The sequence below is a fragment of the Amblyomma mixtum genome, chromosome 3 (genome assembly GCF_055824585.1).
Source record: "Amblyomma mixtum isolate Tamu chromosome 3, ASM5582458v1, whole genome shotgun sequence".
Taxonomy (NCBI): domain Eukaryota; kingdom Metazoa; phylum Arthropoda; class Arachnida; order Ixodida; family Ixodidae; genus Amblyomma; species Amblyomma mixtum.
The window spans coordinates 294,396,375-294,416,670 of record NC_143014.1 but is presented as its reverse complement, the minus strand read 5'-3'; the positions used below and the strand labels follow the sequence as shown (position 1 = coordinate 294,416,670).

Here is a 20,296-nt window from a genome sequence, read left to right as displayed (position 1 = left end):
TGCTCTCGGTTTGTTGTTGCAGGTGCTAACGGCTTAGCACACATGAGGATGAACACGAGGCGAACCCTCGTGCACAATTTCTAGCTTTGACAGGAATGAAACGGGCGGATGACACTTCCAGAGATCACACACTGCTTCGTTTGCAGCCCATGGGCCGCACATTATCAGCCCACGATGGCGTCAGCGGCAGGCGGTGCTCGATTAAAACAAACATGATGTCGCCCAGGTATCGAAACTAAAATCGTGTATAGTACTACAAGAGGTACAGAATTGCGGGTCTGGAATGTGCAGTGCATTATGAGGAGCTTTGCGCCTGATGGCTAAAAACAACTTTTTGGAGCCTATCTGTTATGACAGACTCTCAATTTAGATAAAATTCACTTTCATGGCACTTGTCAGCGTCGTTGTGCTTTGTGAAGAACGGGTTTGCTTCTGGACCAGTATGGTATTGCTGTACCATTCACTATGTTCACTGGGCAGAAGTGAAGGCATTTTATGCCTTCTTGTTCATATGAAAAATTTAGAAGTGAGAACTTACCGCTGTCTAGAAATAAATTTTGTTGGTTGGGCTTTCCAGTTTTCATAGGAACAGTGCCTGGGAAAGAACGGCTAAGCATTTTCTTATTTTTGCATTTCCCATTCTTTAGCTGCCTGCACCTTCAGAAAGTTTTAATTATGTACTGTCAGTTGCTGTGCACAAATGTGGCCAGACCATCATCACTTCAGTAGTTATAGAGCGCTTTCTCCTGGTGGCTCTAGTCTTGTTTGGCAACATGGATTGCTCTGCATTGTTGAGGTGAACAGCAGGTGAGCATGGAGCTGCAATATCCTGCGCTGGGAGTGCAACATAATGCATTTAAGTGCAGGCTGTTTGTCTGTAGATATGATTGAGCGTATGATTAGTGTATGATTAGCAACTTTAGCCCATGGGTAAATGGTTCAAAACTACTGAAAGATATCGTTTGTGGCACTTATTCTCCATTTAGCTACATAGTGCAATGGATAAGCAATGCTCTGTGATATAAACAATGTTTTGGATGGCTTGTTCAAACTGGTTACTGTTCTTTTTACTTGCAGTTGCTCATAAATATTCTTTCGGGAGTTTCGTCTTCCCACTGTCTGTCCTGCTCCCAGCAGGAGTGCATCTTTTGTTTAGATATATATAAAAGGCTGTCACAGAGTTCTGCATCAGGGTGGTCAACTCTTGGGCCCATATTCTAACTTCGATCTTTTTAGGGAATTTAAACATTTTTTCATTGATTGAAGCAGCAGAACCAGTCGTGGCTCTCAGTTGCAATGAAAAATGCTTGATGCAGTTGCACTGGCGGCTACTCAGTCTCAGTAGTTCCTTGCAGCACTGCCAAAGCTGTGATGATCACAGAGGTGACGTTCTGATGCTGCGGTATGCGCCAGTATAAAAAGGGCATATGGGGCATATGCTAAAAAATAGCGTGCTTCATAGTGTACATGTGCCTAATGGCATTTCAAATCGAGCCTTACCATATGCTCGCATTACATACGCTGTTTCCCGAGTTTAGGGTGCATGGTTCTTGAGGACGCTAAAATATTGTTTTCAGAATTGCGGCCCTCTTCAAGCAGGGCCCCTCGCACCGGTCTGGCTTCATCATTGTTACTACCATTTTCAGTACGTTCACTGGCTATAAATGGGGCACCAGGCTTTCGCTTCATCTCATCTCTCCTGTAACAGTGTATGAGCTATAAATTTGAATTATTTTTTATTTATAGTGGCAGTTCTGCCGCTTCTATGCTGCACCGAAGCACCCCTGCCGCCTGCAATCGATCCCCTGGTGCAAACGAAGCGGTGGCCTTGTGGTAGAGCATCCGCCTCACATTCGGGGGAGGTGCTGGGTTTGATCCCCGGTGCCGCTGGGTACCCACCGGTTTTCTAATGGGTACAAGATTTCCCCTGGCCAGGTGCTCGGCTTCTCTGGGGTAAAATGCTTGGGAAAAGGGTCCTGGACCAAACCGTTGTGTTGACGGGCCTGTGATTTGTTCCGCCGTCAAACAACCCTAAGTCTGCCCAGTATGGTATAAGCCCACTTGCGGCCCTTTTTTGGAGATGGAGCTGTGTGTTGCATAAGTTCTCTGTCTCTTCAGCCGGGTTCAGCTGGCGTGAGCCTGTGAAGCAAGCCAAAGGCTGGCTGAGATTGGGTTCCCAAAAACATGGGTGAGCTCTCACCTGAGGTGACCCTATTAAAATAGGGTTAAAATCTGTGCTCCCTAACGGGAGTACAGTGCCTCGGGGTTGGTTGTTCTTCGGGTGTGGTGAACTGCAGCCCTAACCAGAACATTAGCAGTTTCGCTTATGTTGGGCTGGACTGACTGGTGTGCTGTTGTCGGCTGTCGACCGGAGGGTCGGCTACCTGGCCACAATCTAAGTCTGTGGCTGGGGCTGTGGAGTACTAGGTTTGCTCCCAGGGCGGCTAACACTGGGAGGGGTAGCGTCCTCCTGTAACCTGGCGGGGTGCGGGTACTGGTGATGAAGGCCCTAGGTGTAACGCAGGGAGTAGTTGCGCACTCCTGTAATCCAGTTAATGGGAGGCGACACGAATGATGATCCTGGGAAGGGTTTATGGTAACCCTTTCTTGGGACTTAAAGTGAGAGAGTTCATATGCCGCGGCAGCCTAGGGTTAGGCTGCTGTGGCTAAGTCTCAAGCAGATTCGCTCCAGGGAAATCCCCGCTGGCCAAAGTTATCAGGGGTAGGGTCACCCCTGTGTAACCCGAGCCCTAAGACCACTCGGGAGCACTGCTTGAGTCTGTCCTCGTTCCCCCTCCGGGTAACCAGGGCCATCTCTGGGAAACGCTGAGGCCTTCGGGCATCTGAGCAGGCTAAGAGAATGAGGACGATGCGAAAGCAGAACTGGCACTTGCATCCCTTGAGAGTCTGTGAGTAGTACCGTTGTGAGACCATAAGGGGTGTGGGATGAAGCCCATACTCGCGCTGCCGGTACATAGGCGGTAGGTCCTAACCTAGTGCACCATGGCCGGCGTCAAATCCAAGGCACTTGATAAAAGTTGGTAGAATCTGGCTCTTGCTTGCAGCGTGGCACGAAGAGACTACCCAAAGTCAAGGGCGCCTCGGCGTCTGGCAGGGGTGCACATCACGGAAGTGCACCATGGGGAGTAGCGACGCCGCCTGTCCGAAGCTCGTGGGTGTGACCCACACACGACCAATGGGGTGGCAGTAGTTGGCCGGTCCGCCGCGCTTAATGGGAGGGCTTTCAAGCCCAAGGATGACCAAACCTAAATTGGTACAAGATCTCTGGTGTGGGGGTCCACCATGCACTTTGTGCAAGAGACTTGCACTTGGGAAGGGGTCTGGCCCTGGCCTAGCCCGTGTACGGCTGGGGGGAAACTCTTTTGGCAGACCGAAAACTTCATGGCGATGGAGATGTGTGTTGCATAAGTTCTCTCTCTCTTCAGCCGGGCTCAGTTGGCTTGAACCTGTAAAGCAAGCCAAAGGCTGGCAGAGGTTGGGTAGAGATTAGGTTCCCTGTGACGCTTTGCCCACAGTGACGGGATTTGAAGGCACAGGCTCCTTTCCCAAGCAATGCAACCCTAGGATGCTGAGCACCAGGCCAGGGCATAGCTTGAGCCCATTTTGAGAAAACCGGTGGGTGCCCGGCTGGCGGAGGGACGGACCCACCACCTCCCGAAGCCGAGGTGGGTGCTCTACCATGAAGCCACGGCTGTGGTGGCAGAGAAATATGAATGATGGCTCAGAGAGACTATGAACTGTACAATAAAACTGAACAATGACCCAAAATAGGGAAAGGGAAGGCAAAATACACTGTTGCCTGTGTGATCGAGAAAGGCTATGACAGCAGGATCAGCAGCACCCTTCGGCCAAAGCGGTTCGAACGCGCTTCGAGCGCTCGCTCTAGTGCAACGGCCTTTCACTCATATGTGAGGAGAAAGCAAGCCCTTCTGCAGGGAACTCCCACAGTACACACTGCCGCCTGCAGTTCTGACCACAGAACGCAGAACTCTCCCTGATCCACTGGCACACAGCAGCATCAGAAGCAGTTGTGGCCTCGTGCTTGAGTGCTCGCCTCAGCTACGGGAGGTCGGGGGTTCGATTCCCGTGGCTGCCGGTCTACCCAGCCTGTCAATCCTGTGGGAACATGCGGTCCCTCAGCCTAGTGCTCAGCTCTTCAGGGGTGCACTGCGTGGGAAGGACAGACTGCGCCTCGAAATTCCCGTTGAATGCGGGCAAAAAAAACGACATCGGTGAAAACCCGCCTCAAAACTCGCGCCTTGTGCCAGTTACAAAACCTACTGATGTACGTACAACGTTCAACGTTCAAATGGGTCTCTGACTCCACTTCTCAAGGTGGGGTCAGAGACCCATTTCCCAAGCAATTCACCCTAAAGAAGCCGAGCACCAGGCAGGGGAAAGCTTGTACCCATTGTATCACCGGTGGGTACCTTGCAGCACTGGGGATCGAACCCCTCCCTTATCACTGCTGCTGATGCTGCTGTGTAATGAATGTTACAGTGTAACGAATCCCTAACGTAACGAATGCAACGAATCCGTGTAATGAATGTGTAGCGGCGGTTGACCTTGATGTAACGAACTCGCTAAGCTGACTATCTGTTAGCTTGTGCTGAGTTACGAAATCTGGCAGAAAAGTTTCATGACTATAAAGTATGAACTGACATGAGAGGAGCATCAACGAGTGACTGCAGTTGACAACGCATCGTGCTCCAGTGCCATCGACGCACCTGCATTGCTTTCGCTTCTGGAATGTGATACCACGTGGCACTACAAGAGTTCAGGCTCAGCAGCAGTGAAAAATGATAGGGCATAGCAAAAATGAAACTGCTTGAGCAGTGCGCCCCATCACCACCGTGCGGTTGTCCGCATGATTCCGATGCTGATAGCTCTCGCGCGTCGGGAGTCTGACGTGGGTATGACAGAGAGCACCAGCTATGCAAGGTGAAGGGTCCGTTTCCTGGCGCAACAGTGGCGGGCACAACGAGAGAGGGAACATGAGGGAAGAAAGCTACCCTCTGAGGGAAAGCTACCCTCTCCTTCTCCTCTACCCTCTCTCTACCCCTTTCCCTCCGAGGGAACCGAGGGAAGAACTGCCACTCGTAGCAGCATTGCGCGAGCCGTAGTGAAGGGCGGCAGCTGCTGCCGCAGTCGCGCTATGTGTGCGGTCTTGAAACGTTTCTCCGCGTTTATGACATCGAGTAACGCTGTTTTCTGTAGACACTTTGAAGGTGAATTGACCTGCATTTATTTCTTATTTTGATTTCTGTTCTGCTGTGTCCTTTTGACTCTTCTCGCGAAAACTGCATGTAATAGAAATCTGGATGTGACAAAATTTCTGACTTTTTTCGATTTTACTATAACGAGGTTTAACTCATGAGCCAAGCATTGGTACATTGGCCAGTTTGGCCTATGTAACACATCCCTTATGATAGTGGAATTCTGTAGGCCACATTGGTCCTGCAGGGCATATACAGCTTTCTATGTTTTATTGGGCAGGGCAGTTTTTTGTTGGCTCCCATTCTAACAACGAATTGGTGCCATTAGGCTGAACTTATTGTTGTGTCTTCATTTGCATATGCTGAAATAAATGTGCGAATGTGACAGATGGCATAAAATTGCACAAAATGCTTGCGTTTAGCATACGTAAGCATACATATGCTTATGGTATATAGACAGCGTTCATTTATACTCTTTTCTAACGATATCTGTGTATGCCATGAGCTGACGACACGCAGACGACAAGGCATGGAGAAACATGTTTAATGAACTCTCCTGATTGGCTGAGGAGGTCTCTACCTTCCATAGTTCTGCAGGGAACTTATGAGGAGAAGTATAGCCGTAGACTACTTGCAAACAAGCACAACATGCTCAAAAACAATATATCATACATAAACGAAATTGCCATCAAGGTAAATTGCTTCTTTAAATATAATAGTGCTTGTTAGTAAAAAGGGCCATACTTTATATTGCTGCCTTTGAGTGCAGCTGCTTCACAACTGTAGCAATGTCCAAGGAGCTTTGCAAACACCGGGAACGGTTGTTTGAGGTACGTGTGTCTCAAAGGTATACGTGTGTCAAACTGTTGGCATTCAAAATGCTGGCATTGTAGGCCCGTCTGCTGTGTCAGCCACCTTACAGCAAGAAATAGTTGGCAAGTCAAGTACGTTTCAGTAGTGACATGCACTTCATCATTTTCATGTCTGGTCCAGCCATACTTTGCATTATTGCATCTGCTGCTGCAGCAAAGTGGTTTTTTGGGCACGTTGGTGAGACATGATATAAAGTTGAAGCGCACAAGACAAGGACGGTGAAAGAGATGAGAGACAAATGAGTGCTAACTTTCAGCAGTTTATTGTGAATAACAAAGCAGCATATAAAGGCTAATCGTGGCCGGTAGCACACATGCGGTATCGCACATGCGGTATCACACATGCGGTATCGCACAACATTCTTTTGTTGGCCTGAACTTCACATGTATGTATTTGTCACTGCTGGTAAAGGGTAGTTCGCATAAGTTGCAGCGTACCAGGGCATTTGCAAGCAGTTGACTGTGTTGATTCAGATTAATGCATGAGAATTCATTGCCCAGATCATTACCCGGCATCCGTGTATGCCAAGAATTTCTATTTTTGCATTTACCGCATGTATTTTCTTTCTGGATTGACATCTTAGGATATCGCTTCTAGCACCATCAACGAACACTGGCATTCTTTTATCATTGCAGTTTTTTTGCATGTGGGTCAGAGTTCACTAACAAAAAAGGCAGAAAGTGTTGAATACCACGAATTCCGTGAAGCACACCTCGAAGCAATTTCTCCATTTTTTGTAATTTTTGCTAGGGGTGTGCGAATATTGTCATGTAGTGGTGTCAGTCCAGCAGTGAGGAAGGCAGCGAAAAGGGCTTCCAAAAGAAAACTTTATTGGGCTGACCTGTGCCCTCAGTGAACTGAATGATTTGGTGGTGGCGAAAGCAACAAGCATGCTCTGCGGTCATCGAACAGAATGCCTGCTGTTTGTGGCCGCCCTCAGTTTAAAGCTGGCAAGGAGCCTTCGAGATAAAGACGTAAAAGCAACTGCAACAATCTGGAAAAATGTGGAAGGAGTTGTGCGGGACCATGATCAGTCGAGACAAGTCTGGTTGCATCTCGAGTCACAAACAAATTGATAATGCCGGTGGCTTTGAGTGTGAACGAATAAACAGTACAAGGATGCGTGTCAATATTCAGAATTTTCAAACAGCGAATCAATTATCTTTCTATTTCATATTTGCTGAATGAATCAAATAGTGAATGTTCAAAATTATTCACAACAAATCAAATCTGTTTTCAAGGTCTCGAATAGTTTTAAAACAAGTGGCTTGGAGTTTGAATAGGGAACGCTGTAGTTCTCTTCGGCCACTGTTTCAAAAACGATCCACTCTGATGCTGCACAGAATGCTGCCATTATCTGTCTCTGTGGGAAGGTGGGTTCAGTGCTGCAACGCAATCCATTCATGTGGTGGCATTATAATGCTTGCATATATGGCCTTTAGGATTGGCCGATGCAACAGGGTTCAGCCAGGCTTAGCAAACCCTGCCTTTATGTCCTGTATTGGAGGCTGTGGCTCGCTCTCATTGCTGTCATCAGCTGAGATTTGGCTCTAGTTTGCTGACTGCCATCATAAGTAGTGGGAGGTCATTTAATTGTCCTGTGCATATGACATGACATTCATGGAGTTAATATACGCGCTTCGTGTTGTGTGTCCCCTAGTGGAGGTCAGTGGTATGTCTTTCATCATTTACAGCTTTAATTCTACGACTTGCAGTGCCACCACTAACTAGTTCTTTGCTGTTTTGCATGAATATTCGTTTCCTGCAAATATTTGCAAAGTAATGTGTAATCACACAAATATTCAATTTTTATTCTATTCGTATTCAAAGATAATGTCCCTTGTGGGACTTTTATGAGAAAGTTATGATGATGGGGATTTGTTCCTCTCACTATTCGATTTGGTTTCAAAAAAGTGCCATTTGGACACCCGTAGATTTTATACAGTCAAACTTGGCTGTAATGAAACTGTTCATAACAAAATAAAGAATACAACGAAGGAATAGCGATTCCTCTTGGGAGCCCCCGTAGAATGCTATGTATTTGATATCTTGTTTTTATATTCTTGCAGTGGGATATAACGAACCTCCACTGAACCCCATTGGTCATTTCTTGCTGAGTATGTTAATTTGTAATGGTGCCCAACACTTACATACTGATTTGATGTGGCAAGTTGCAGTTCCCCCATTTTCTAACCTCCTTACTGCACACGGCCCACAGAGTGTGCTCAGCTTCCCTAGCTCCATGTGCAGTTTAGTTTCCGTTTTCGCAGCTTGGTCGCATGGTTAAAATTGTTTGGTAGTGTGCTTGATGGTATCGAGGTCTTGCTGGTTTCACAGGACCAAGCAGTAGAAAAAGAAACAGTAAAACAGTTTCCATTGACCAGAGCTTTTGGTCTGGCATATGCATTCTCCACTAGGCGTTCCTGTCGTTTTTCGCTAGACATTCTTTTTTTTGGCTGCCTATGATTTGTATTGTAGTCTTCTCACTCTCATGTGCTTTTATATTTAATCGAAGGTGTTTAATTTATACTTCCATTTTACAACTAGGTTTCTGATTGTATCTTTTCCTTGTTTGTGAAGTTTTTTACATGCACTGTACAGCCGGCCAAATCTTTAGCTGGCATGCGTGACAGCCGCTTTTTTCATGCTCCTGTAGCTCATGACGGAGCAAACTTGCGGAAATATCAAATTTAAGCACAGGCTCACTAAGCCCGTGCTTAATTGAAATTGAAATTCATTCTACAACAAACAGATCCTGCAAGGAGGATAGGAGAAAAGCTGTGTGAACAGATTGAAAAGCCCTGACCCCCCAACATATTGAGCGTTCTGCAAGTTTGCTTCATCCCAAAGCGCAGGAGTACAGAAAAAGCAGCCGTCAGGCATGCTAGCTAAAGATTTGGCGGGCTGTACACTACCCCCCTATGTAATACCCTCGAAAGAGGACCTTTAGGGATATCTTGAATAAAATAAATAAAATGTGAAGAAGTGTTGTCTGCGTTCTTTGTGAGCTGTGTGGTGAAGCCAACAAAAACAAGTACCATATTTGCTTGATTCTAACTCTCCCTGAATTGTAACGTACACTAGATTTTCAAGGCAAAAAAAACAATAAAAGTGCAATGACTGATTGTAGCACGCCCCGGATTTTCTAGCTTTGATACACACGGTCACCTTATTTTAAAGTGTTAGCTTTTCTTTGCACGTTACTTGAGCCTTCCTCGCCATCCGTACTGCAGACCCTGGCAGAGTGCTCAGATGCTCCTATAACATCAGAGCGTTTGTCTTCCACCTGGAGCTCTGGTGGTGGCAGCATGCTCAGTGAATTTGGCAGAAAGCCAAGATGCTGTGCTGCGCCCTGAACAGGAGCTTCATTGATGGTTGCACGCTCGGTGCGGGGCTTCCCATCTTGGCCAGGGTTTGCCTGGAAAGCTGCATCCAAGCTCGCCTTTTTTTTTTTAACTCAGCATCTTAGTGAACTTGGTGGGTCTTCGTCACAACGGACGCTTCCATGTTGGCTGAAGTCAAGGTCAGCACCTTGCTCTTGTACACATCAGATGCTCGCAAGGCCTATCTGTATCCACAACTGCGGTAGGCTAGGTAGGCGATGTCTAGAATATTGGTGCACAAGAAATACCAAGCCGCTTTTTATTATGACGATGACAATAGGCTGTTGCTGGCATAGTTTCATTTTTATACTCGATTCTAGCGCGCTTGTCGTTTTTAAACAATTTTTTCCCCAAAAAAATGTGCGCATTAGAGTCAAGTAAGTACGGTACTCTGGACGAAATAGCCACTAGTACGCGCTCTCTTTCTGAGAGGTCCATATCGGGTTTAGGACCGAGAAAACAAAGCTAATATTCTGAATGTGCCTCTCCCTGTCCTTTACGACATTATTCTTCCAAGACTTATTAGCTAGGCTCTGAAAGTTCATGTGGGCTGTGGAAAGCATGGGTTTACATTGGCAAGGCTGACATATCTGGTTGGTGCACATGTATTCAGCCTCGTCATGGGAGCTTAGTGCGAGTGTTGAAGGCTTCCTTGGTACACATTGGCAGCACACTGAACGCCGGCTTTGTTATCCTTGTCATACACAGTAGAAGGTAAGCCCACTGGCACGTGAAAGTTGCAGCTAAGGTTGCGGACCATTATAACGAAGCAACAGCTATAATGAAAAAATCACTGGGCCTCTTTGACTTTGTTATACTATTGAGGTTCAACTGTAGCTCTTTAATACTGGGCTTTTCAAGCATGATTGCACACCTCTACTTTTCACGCTGACATGTTGGTATGTGATCTGTGTATTACAGTTTGTTTGCAGGTTTGGAATGGGATGTTTGTGTATTGAAGATAATTGAGAAATTTTTAGTGGTATGGATAAATGCATGTGACGGTTGGCAGTTGTGTTTCCATAAAATGCCAACACTACACTGGTTGTATCCACTGGTGTGCACATTGTGAGCTTGTTTGCGTCACATGCTAAACTCCTTGTCAAGTACAGAATCGGTGAGTCCTGTGTGGTCTATTTTATTTTGCAAGTAACGCCTCCCCTGTTTATTTTTCTTGATCCAGGCGCTACACTACAAGGTACGCCACAGCTCTGCCAGAATCTTTTTTGACTCATTCCCACTGCTGGAGAGCACTGCAGCTCCCCTGATGGAGCAAGAGTTGGCAGAGCACTTCAAGACAATGCATGTGAGTTTCTTGGAAAGAAAGGGAAAGGGTCTTCCGGGGCCTGCTGTTTCACTGCAGCTAGTCTGGCGGCAGTTCCTGAAGCAGAAGAGATTAGATGCTGTCAGAGCAGTGACCAAAATCAGATATCTGTGGAAACTTCTAATTTCTGTGCTTTTTAAAACATTGACTCCAATCCTAGGAGCCTTCCTGCTTAGATGCTATACTACACATGCCCCTCTTTCCCTCCAGAATGTTATGCCGCTGCTGCGCTAGTGTAAAAATAGTAAAGGAAAACATTGAAAACAGTGTTATCTATGCTGAATTGCTTAGCATAATCACAACACTGCTCTTCAGAAATGCAGTCCAACCCATAATAGGAAACATAATTCATAATGCAATAACAGCTCAAACACTAGGACATGTTAATTGAGTTTTGCTGAGTGCCTAGCCATGGAATCAGCAGCAGTGAGAAAATTGATGCATGTGCTGCAGGGTGTTGTAATGCTATAGAATACAGCATAAATGTAACTCATAAAGATTGCATGAAATTTGTTATCGGGGAAACTGAGAGCGAAATGGCAGGCTTTGTGGGATAACGATGTAAACAACAAACTACACCTAGGGAAGCTGATCATTGAGGAATGGAAATCATAAAATCATGAGAACACTTAATTGAAGTAGTTTTGTCTCTTTTATGTTGAACACTCATTAAACACTTTACTTCATTCTCTCAAAGCAAGATAAACATACACGTGAACTATATGGAGAGATGGTCACAACAAATCGCATCCTATTTTCATGCACAAAACTCGACAAATGAAGAAAAAAATGTTTCCCGCAATTTAATGAACAGATCCCATTCCACCCTCACTTATTCTTAGTACAAAATTCACTTGTCGAAATTTCCTCTGTTGTTCTTAAAAGAGGGCAAGCTTTCAAAAAGCATTTCATTTCTCTCCGACCAAGCAAACATATATTAAACTTTGCATTTTGCACATGATTGCCTTAGTCGCTTATGCGCCAATAAACACAGAACATGCACCTACTCTGTCCTTGTCGTACCTTCTGTTCTGCAGAATCTTCTAGAGGACCCTGTTCCAGAAGTTCGAGTAGTGGCAATAAGGGGTGTATGCAGAGTGCTGACGGATTTCTTTGAAATTATTCCCATCCATGTGAGTGAAACTGCTGCTCCAATGTTCTTTTTTCCGTACCTCAGTACAGTGCAATTCACTTAAGATATTGAGAAAATTTGAAAATTCGATCATTGTAACCAATATCGTTATTTATTTGTAATATCCTTAGGGCCTAGGTCAGGCGTTACAGAGGGGAGTGGAATGCATAAAATTACAGGAGTAAGAGAAAAACAGACATACAATAATATCAAACTGAAAAACAACAGTGCAAAAATGATTAATGATAGGAACGCCAAAATATACAACATTACGAAAAAATATTAAGCAGTGCAAAAAATCAATTGGGAACACCAAAATGAGCTGTTAAAACATTTTTGAACAAGCTAATATCTGTTATAGACACTAGCGCCTCGGGAAGATGGTTCCACTCATTAATTGAACGCGGGAGGAACGAATCCAATTTTATGATGATAGTCGATGTGACGTGATGATGTATGAGGGGGCCGCTGAAGCAAATGGTAGTGAAGTGTATTATGATAGTATATTTTATATAGCAGGCATAGTTGGAGTATCTGACATCTTTATGACAGTGCTGGCAGGTGTAACGTGTTTTTCATGTTAGTTGTGCTGGCAGTATGGTAATTACTGAGTATCTAATGAGCAGACCGATTTTGAACAGCTTCGATTGTGGTTATTAGAAAATCAAGGCCAGGGTCCCATATACCAAATACCAGGGTCCCATATGCCGCATACCAAAGCTTGGGATGAATAAGTGTTTTATAAAGTTGTAGTTAAAGGAATGAAGAAATGTTTGAGAAATTATGCTTTGGATAACTTAGTGAATGATTAGCATTGCTAGTAATAGAGTTGATGTGCTGTTCCCATCATAGCTTAGATGAGATGTCAACTCCCAATTGTAGGATGTTACCTGTTTCAGTGGAGAATTCTGTAGTTTATAAGAAAAGACCTGAGAGTTAGTTCGAGACACATGCATTACTTTACACTTGTCAGAGTTAAGTCATTTGCCAATCTTGACACCATGCAGTTCCTGAGTTAAGGTCTGATTGAGGAATGCCTCAATTATCAGGATTGGTTATTTTACGATAAATTACAGTCATCGGCAAAAGGGCCAAATGCGATTGAATTCTGGTGGGTAAGTCATTGATATAAATTAGAGTAAAAGAGCAAGAACGGTGCCTTATGGCACGCCAGAATAGACAGGGGTATTGCTTGAGCCATTTTTATTAACCGTTTACATATTAGGAGCGATTAGTAAGAACACTCCTCATCCATGCGAGAACATTAGGATCTAGGTAAAGGCTGTTTAATTAAAGAGCAGTAGACTGTGGGGTACCTTGCCAAAAGCCTTAGTAACATCTAAAAATATACAGTCGACAACACCGCCCCAGTCCGGGACGCTCTGGAGAATGTGAGTGAAAGATGCCAGCTGTGTTTCACCTGAGTAATGCTTTCTGAAGCCATGGAAGAAGGAATGAGGAGGGATGATTTGATATTATATGCTCAAGAATATATATATAAACTTTGTTACATTCATAGGCTTGGTGATAGTTTAGTATGTTTGTCACCATTCTTGTGTACAGGGCCGGCAAAAAAAAATACACCAAAAGAACACGTCCACGTTACCCACGTATTCCCCTATGCATGCAGCCATCCCCACCAACGCTCCTGTCAAGGGCGCACAGCGCCAAGCGGGCCACCCCCACCAGAGATCCCGTCAAGATAAACACCCCGCAGTGTAATCGGCGCATAGCATCTTGGCTCGCTGCCTGCGCTTTGGGCCCAGTTCACGAATACAGACAGACAGAAAGTATGTTGGCGTGAGGAACCGTTGCGCTGTGGCGGCCACACAGGCTCTTCCCGCCTCCCTCTAGCAATTGCGACAATGATAATGCTCGGTGTGTAAGAGGGCACGCAATGCGATTTTGCCATGCCGGACCATTTGCAGCACTTAGGAAGAGTTCACGTTATTTGCTTCAGTTTTATTTTTTATCAGACTTTCAGGCAAGTTTGCGTAGTAAACACCTTCAGGACGACAAGAATTTTATCATTGTATTTGTTATTTCTCTGATGATTGTATCATTATATATGGTTTATTTTCATAAAGGGGCAATGGAAAATTTATGTATATCTAAAAATTTTGATCGTTATAAGTGATATATCGTTATATCTGGTATTATTGTACTGGATTACACTGTAATTAATTGCCATGTGGCATAGGCTTTGCAGTACACTAATCAATGCCCCCTCACATTTCACAGGAACGACAGTCACTTGCAAATGATTTGATCAACAAAAATGCTCTGGACCTGAACTCCCTTGAATCGAGAGTTCGAGTTAATCAGGTGAGAAGGGTAATTTGTGTGGTGGTACTGACAAAGCTTGTGTTCTTTTCTTTGTGTGAATTGTTTGGTACTATTTAAAGTGAATGTACTGCATAATGATTGCATGAAATACAATCTTTATGCAATATATAGGTTTATTTCTGTGCTGTAATGCTGTATTTGACTGCTCAAAAGGCTGTTAATGGTATCTACTTGCACTGTGACAGATTTGAGTGTCTCCTGTTGTCTTGTGATAGTGGTGAGTTTCATGAAATTGACAATGCACTGCCCCTGCAGCAGCGTGAACTAATCTGAGAAGGACTGGTGCATGTAGAACCAATTTGTTGGCTCCATTGCATGTGGTTCACCTACACATTAAGACATTGTTGTCAGAGTTTTGCTGCAGAATTAAGAGGGCTGCTCCATGGATGTTTTCAGTATAACCGTGTAGATGAGCTATGAAGTGTTACGCAAGTTTATTTTCTGCCGTCAATACACAGTGAAAACGGGAATAGCAACTTTCTTTGCTGTAGTGGAACACTTGCAGGACCATGACAGTGCCGTTAACATCAGCCATCGAGCTGTCAAAGATGGTTTCCTTAATGTAGAAGTGCCTGTGTAAATATGACGTGCTATTTGACAAAAAGCATCATTGGGCTAACATGACTAATGGGTACATTTCAAGTGCAAAGAAATTTATGCATGGTTATTTCTGTGATGACACGTCTTATTACGGCATGCATGTGGGTGCATGTGTGGTGATGTGGTGCTTCGTTATCCACTAAGTGAGGAGGGTGATGTGACTGCATTCCGATTCTGTTGCGTTCTTTTTTTTTGCACTTCGTTTTTTTCCTGTTCAGTCGCTAGCTGTAAGTAGAATCACTTATGATGACTTCCAAACGCAGAGTTAGAGCACTTCGGGACCAACGTTTTCTGCTCTTTTCGGAGCAACTGTATTCCAAACGCAGATCTGAGCCACGGATCGCGTCTTCCAATCGTAGATAGGGAGCGGTTGCCGAGCCGAGATTGCTCCGTGGAGCAGTTGGGACTGCTCTGCCGAAATCGGCGGAGTCGACCGGAAGTTTGCGTGCCGTTCTTTGTCAGTGGCGCTCCGTAGCAGACGATCAGCATCTCCCGCCAATATGGACTCAAAAGTGAATCGCGCACAGGTGCTCGCTCTGCTTGACAACAGCGAGTAGGAGAGCAGTAGCTTCGGGAGTAACCTTCACTGCCTTTACCTCTTGCAGCTACGCTCGAAAAGCAGACGACACGCACGCTAAAAGCGCGGGCAAGCGCAAGAAATGACGGGTGCTTCCTCGAGCAGTTCGCGAGCGCCACCTGCATGCTCTGGCCAGAGCAAGTGTACTCCAATCGCAATTTCAGGTCGCGCGCTCTCCGCCGGATTCAGGCGCTCTGTCACAGAGCCTGCAGACCGCTCCGGGCCTGCGATTGGAATTCACCATTAGTCACATGAATAGAATCGGACGAATAGAATGGAATTATAGCGGCTTAACCTTCATTATGTGCCTTCCGTCTACTGGTTACAAACAAAAGAGCACAAGGCGTGGTTAATTTCTTTGCAGAAAGGGCATGTAAGAAAAGGCTAGCTCATTGGTCTCACTTTCCACTTATACACAGGGTTAGAAATTTGTTGTATTCAGATTTAAAGTAGCACACGATTAACAAAATTGATGAGCAAAAAAAAAATGCAAAAGGACACAAATTTATGAATTAACACTCAAGTGATAATGACTGGCAAACTTTTCTAATTTGTTTTCTGCACATGTAACATGGCACTTGCTGTGTCTTGCCTGCCTGTAATGACTAATTTGAAAAATTGTGCTTCTAATTCGGTCACTTGCCCACTGTACAAGGGTGCTTATTGCCGATTTCATACTTTGAAATTCTATCCAAAGCGAGTTGCCTGTCTAGTGCTCCACTTTCACACTTTATGGTTTCAAACACCAGAGAGTGATTTCTTCCTTATATCTTGCTTATTCCTTTACACAGTCGAGGGATGAGTGTACAGTGAAAGCTCGTTAATTCGAACCTCGATAATTCGAATTTTCGATAATTCGAACTACACTACTTGGTCCGGCCAAGCTCCATAGAGATCTGTGTATAAAAAAGCCCGTTAATTCGAAAGCGAGTCGGTTTCGCTACGGATAATTCGAACTACGCGCTGCCGTGTCTGGGCGGCTTGGCACACAGCACGTGCCCCCCCCAAAAAAAAGCACCTCAGCTTAGATGCTGTGCACATCCTAAACGAGCACAGAAGATGAAACCAGATAAAACTGTGGAAGAGTGGGTATGAAGACTAAATGGCGCCATCACTGGGCGCAGCGGCTGGCGGCGCCGGAGGGTAGGGATTAGCGGCCGCGTTGGCGGCTGCCTACTCTCTTTTCCGCGCAACCTCCGGAACTCGCAACTAAATAGTCGTTAATTCGGGCCCTGTTAATTCGGAAATACGGATAAGTACTGTCGGTGCGGCCCCAACCAACGCCCATGAAAGGCTATGACTTAGGACGAGTGCTACAAATTACGTGCGAAAAACTTCTTTTTCTTTGTGAGTTGTCCATGCTTCCACCCATCAGTCGCCAGCGGTCAGCTGCGATCATGACGCCGGCTTTTAGCATCATCGCTGCAAAAGGCGTTTGCTGCTATCGTGCGCTCCAATGATTGAGTGGCAGTAGACGGCATCCGCCCCAATCGCCCATGGAAGGATAAGGCGAACATACTGAAAACGAGGCTAGCGCAACCGGACAAGCGTTGGCACTCTGCCAAGTTCGCTTCCTTCCTTGCTATAAGCTAACGTCAAGTAAACACACCCTGATGTTATTGCTGCGCAGCATCTTGGCGCGCCGCTAAGAAATGTGATGTGGACCGTGACAGCGCAAAACGGAGGGAAGCGTTAACGACTGACGCTTTTGTTTTTTTTAATTCTTAGGTAGAAATCGGGGGTGGGTGGGTTCATTCTGCGAGTGGGCTCGTTATGCAAGTAAATACTATATATATATACCCTCATGCAAATGGTTCTTGTCAGTTTTTTCGCGGCCATTCGTTAATTCGAACATCGGATAATTCGAACTTTTTTCCCGGTCCCATGAAGTTCGAATTAACGAGCTTTTACTGTATTTGGCTCACATGAGGCTGCCACTGTCAGTAGACAAGCATGAGTTCATAGCGAAATTTTAAAACAAACATGCTTCTACTTAGGGCTAACCCTAGGAGCAGTTCGCTGTAGTACTGCCGTGTTGGATCAATGGATCAATACAGGATCAATGGATCAACACAACGCAGAATCTTTTTCCTTGATATTTCTGAAATCGGGTAGGATTGCAGAACTGCTACATCTCTGGCAGAAAATTTATTCCTGCTCTTGTATTGCATTATTGTTGTGGTACTGCTGTTGAATTAGACAATTTTAGCTTAGGAAACCTATTTCTTATGCAGAGCAATGTGTGGCAGTTATCATATGTACTGTTTTTTCTGTTCTTAATTGCCATTTTATTCATTTGGCGCTTACGTACATCATGATTGATTGTTCTGCAGTTAAATGTGAGATTTTTTCTCATTCTTCTCTTTTGTGGTAGTCACAACAAGTTCTTCCTACCCAGCCATTCTTTTTCTTCTTGGTTGTGTTATGACATTTCTTGTGCTATCATTTATAATGATTAGAAATCAGCACAACGATGCTTTGCAGTTAGGCCTATATTGCTTTTCTTCATTGAGACTCTCATTGTGCTTCATGTTGGCTACTGTCATGTGCGTGCATTTGATTGAGAAGTGCTCTGATAAATGCTCTCTTCCAGGGACTTGCTTACATGGTCCGCAATCCAAAGGCTCACAACCTGCTGAAAGCCCTTATTGCAAAAAACAAAGATAGTAGCCTGCAGGACACCCACTCTGTCCAGCTGTCCTATGTCTCCCTCTTGTTGGCAGCACACCGTGTACCAGAATTTAAGGTATGGTGCTGAACACTTCTTGGCTGCAATTATTGCGAAAACAAAACAATTGCAGTGCAGTTTGTCTCTTCGGGTTATAGGGTTCCGCTTGTGTATTTTTCGCAACATTTGCACGGTCATTTGCACATTTGCACAGTCACAGTCGCAACATTTGCACCCTCCCGCTTAAGATAGGAAAACAAGATTGAATTCATTAGAAAAAGAACTGTACCGTATTTACTCGCATAATTATCCCACTTTAAAAGAAAAAATTGACCCAAATTTAGGGGTGCAATCATTACGCAGGGGAAAATTTGTTCAAAAAATTTTTGAACACTGAAAACGCAAACAAGTTGCAGGTCAGGCTACCCGTGTCACACGGGTGCGCTAGCCGCGGTTACGCCGCTTAAAGTGGCTATCGCGAACCAAGCTTGGCGACCCCGGTTTACGTCATTAACCGAAAAGGTATTGTGCGAAAAACGCACGAGCTGGCCTGCTTCAGGAACATACTTTCTTCGCACTAAATCATGTTTGAAGAGCAATGCATCAAAATAGGCAGTGTGTATAGTGCCGCGCGATGCCGCTTTTATGCAGCCTTCGATCTCATGTGAAGGCGCAGCAACAGCGTACAACAGTAACATCTTGCGGTGGTCAAGCTACTCATTTTACCGCCGTTACTCCGAAAAATGTCCGGTCCCTGTCGGAGCGTTAAATTAGGTGACACATTTGCAACGCTCACAGCAGCGGATTCCGCGTGCTTACCGCAATGGTGCCGCCCACGAGCGCAGTGGACGACGGAGCTCTGGTGTGCGACTCCCTAATCGTCGCTAGGCCGAAGTTGTTTCGTGTCGAAGCCACAGCGGACGGCGCTTTTGAATTGACCAACACTATACGAAATGGTCTACTTATGGCGCTGCCTTACTGACATCCTCATTGTCTGATGTAGAAAGAAAGATATATGATCGATTTCAGGGACGCCTTAGCAGCAGAGCTGGCGTGCAAGCAGATCTGGTCAGTTGTGCTGCAGCAGCGGCAGCTGCTACGCAGCTATGAACTTAATACTAGTTTGTATCGCAGTTATTACTCCTAGCAGCAACTCGGTACAGATTAGCGACCCTCAAGGAGGTCATTTTTGATTCCCGTATCCCAGGGCTTATTATTTATGAGAACATGAAAGTTTAGCACGGTTTTCTGACGCTGGCGCCAAGTATTCACCGTAGAGATGATACCTTGGCGCAGGCGGCTTGCGAGCGGCGGGGCAATGTGTTCGGCTGTGGAGGCAGTGCTGCAACCGGACTCCACCATCGAATGGCACTCTTGACACTGCGTCAACTGCGCTGCAAGATATTTGCAAATGTCGCTTTGCTCTGGTTCACCGTGTCACTTCGTTCATTGCATGGCAACCCAGAACAGTGGTGAGCCTTGTGACAACGCCGAACTGTGATTTTAGGTAACCGCAGTTAAGCTTGGTATCCGCGGTTAAGCATAACCGCGTTTGACTGCCCATGTGACTGCAGGCCAGCCAACAGGCGGCTGCCGCTGCAATGCTGACAGAGCAAGATGGTCATCTGCACGTGCCATCTGTCAGACAGGTGGCAAGTACGATCATCGTCAGCTAGACTTGGCAGACAACAAATTGCAGCGGCAAGATCGGGGTGCGATTATTACGAGGGGAATAAAAAAAAATTGAATTTTGCCAACAAAATTCGGGGGTACGATCATTATGCGAGTGCAACCATTATGCGAGTAAATGCAGTATTTGCTTTTCAACTGTATGCATTGGTAATAGTAATTATTGTTGCCACGAGTGGAGTGAGCAAAAAACTGAGTGCATCAAACAGTACTTTTGTTCGGCCAGCCTGCTTGCGCCGCTATTTCAGGAAAAATACTGCACCAATAAGAGTGCTGCTTCTGTAGCGTTTAAATGGAATGTTAATCTTAGTAAATATAGTGGAGTTTTTGGCACCAATGGAGAGTTATTTACAACAGATGCCTTGCAAGAGGTAAAAAAATGACAAAAAAGTTGTGGATATTAAAGGCTCAATAGCTTCAGGTCTTACAAAACACTAGCTCATCTAGCACATTTGTGGACAAAAAAA

At 45.3% G+C, this 20,296-nt stretch overlaps 1 protein-coding gene across 1 annotated transcript in view; it reads left to right on the top strand.

Moving 5' to 3' along the window:
• LOC149355230 (condensin-2 complex subunit G2-like) overlaps window positions 1-20,296 on the top strand; it is a 133,035-nt gene that overhangs the window by 52,430 nt on the left and 60,309 nt on the right. The window contains exons 9-12 of the mRNA XM_089583722.1: window positions 10,677-10,799; window positions 11,855-11,950; window positions 14,191-14,274; window positions 18,066-18,218. Coding sequence (XP_089439848.1) covers window positions 10,677-10,799; window positions 11,855-11,950; window positions 14,191-14,274; window positions 18,066-18,218 — 456 coding nt within the window. The remainder of the gene's footprint in view (window positions 1-10,676; window positions 10,800-11,854; window positions 11,951-14,190; window positions 14,275-18,065; window positions 18,219-20,296) is intronic.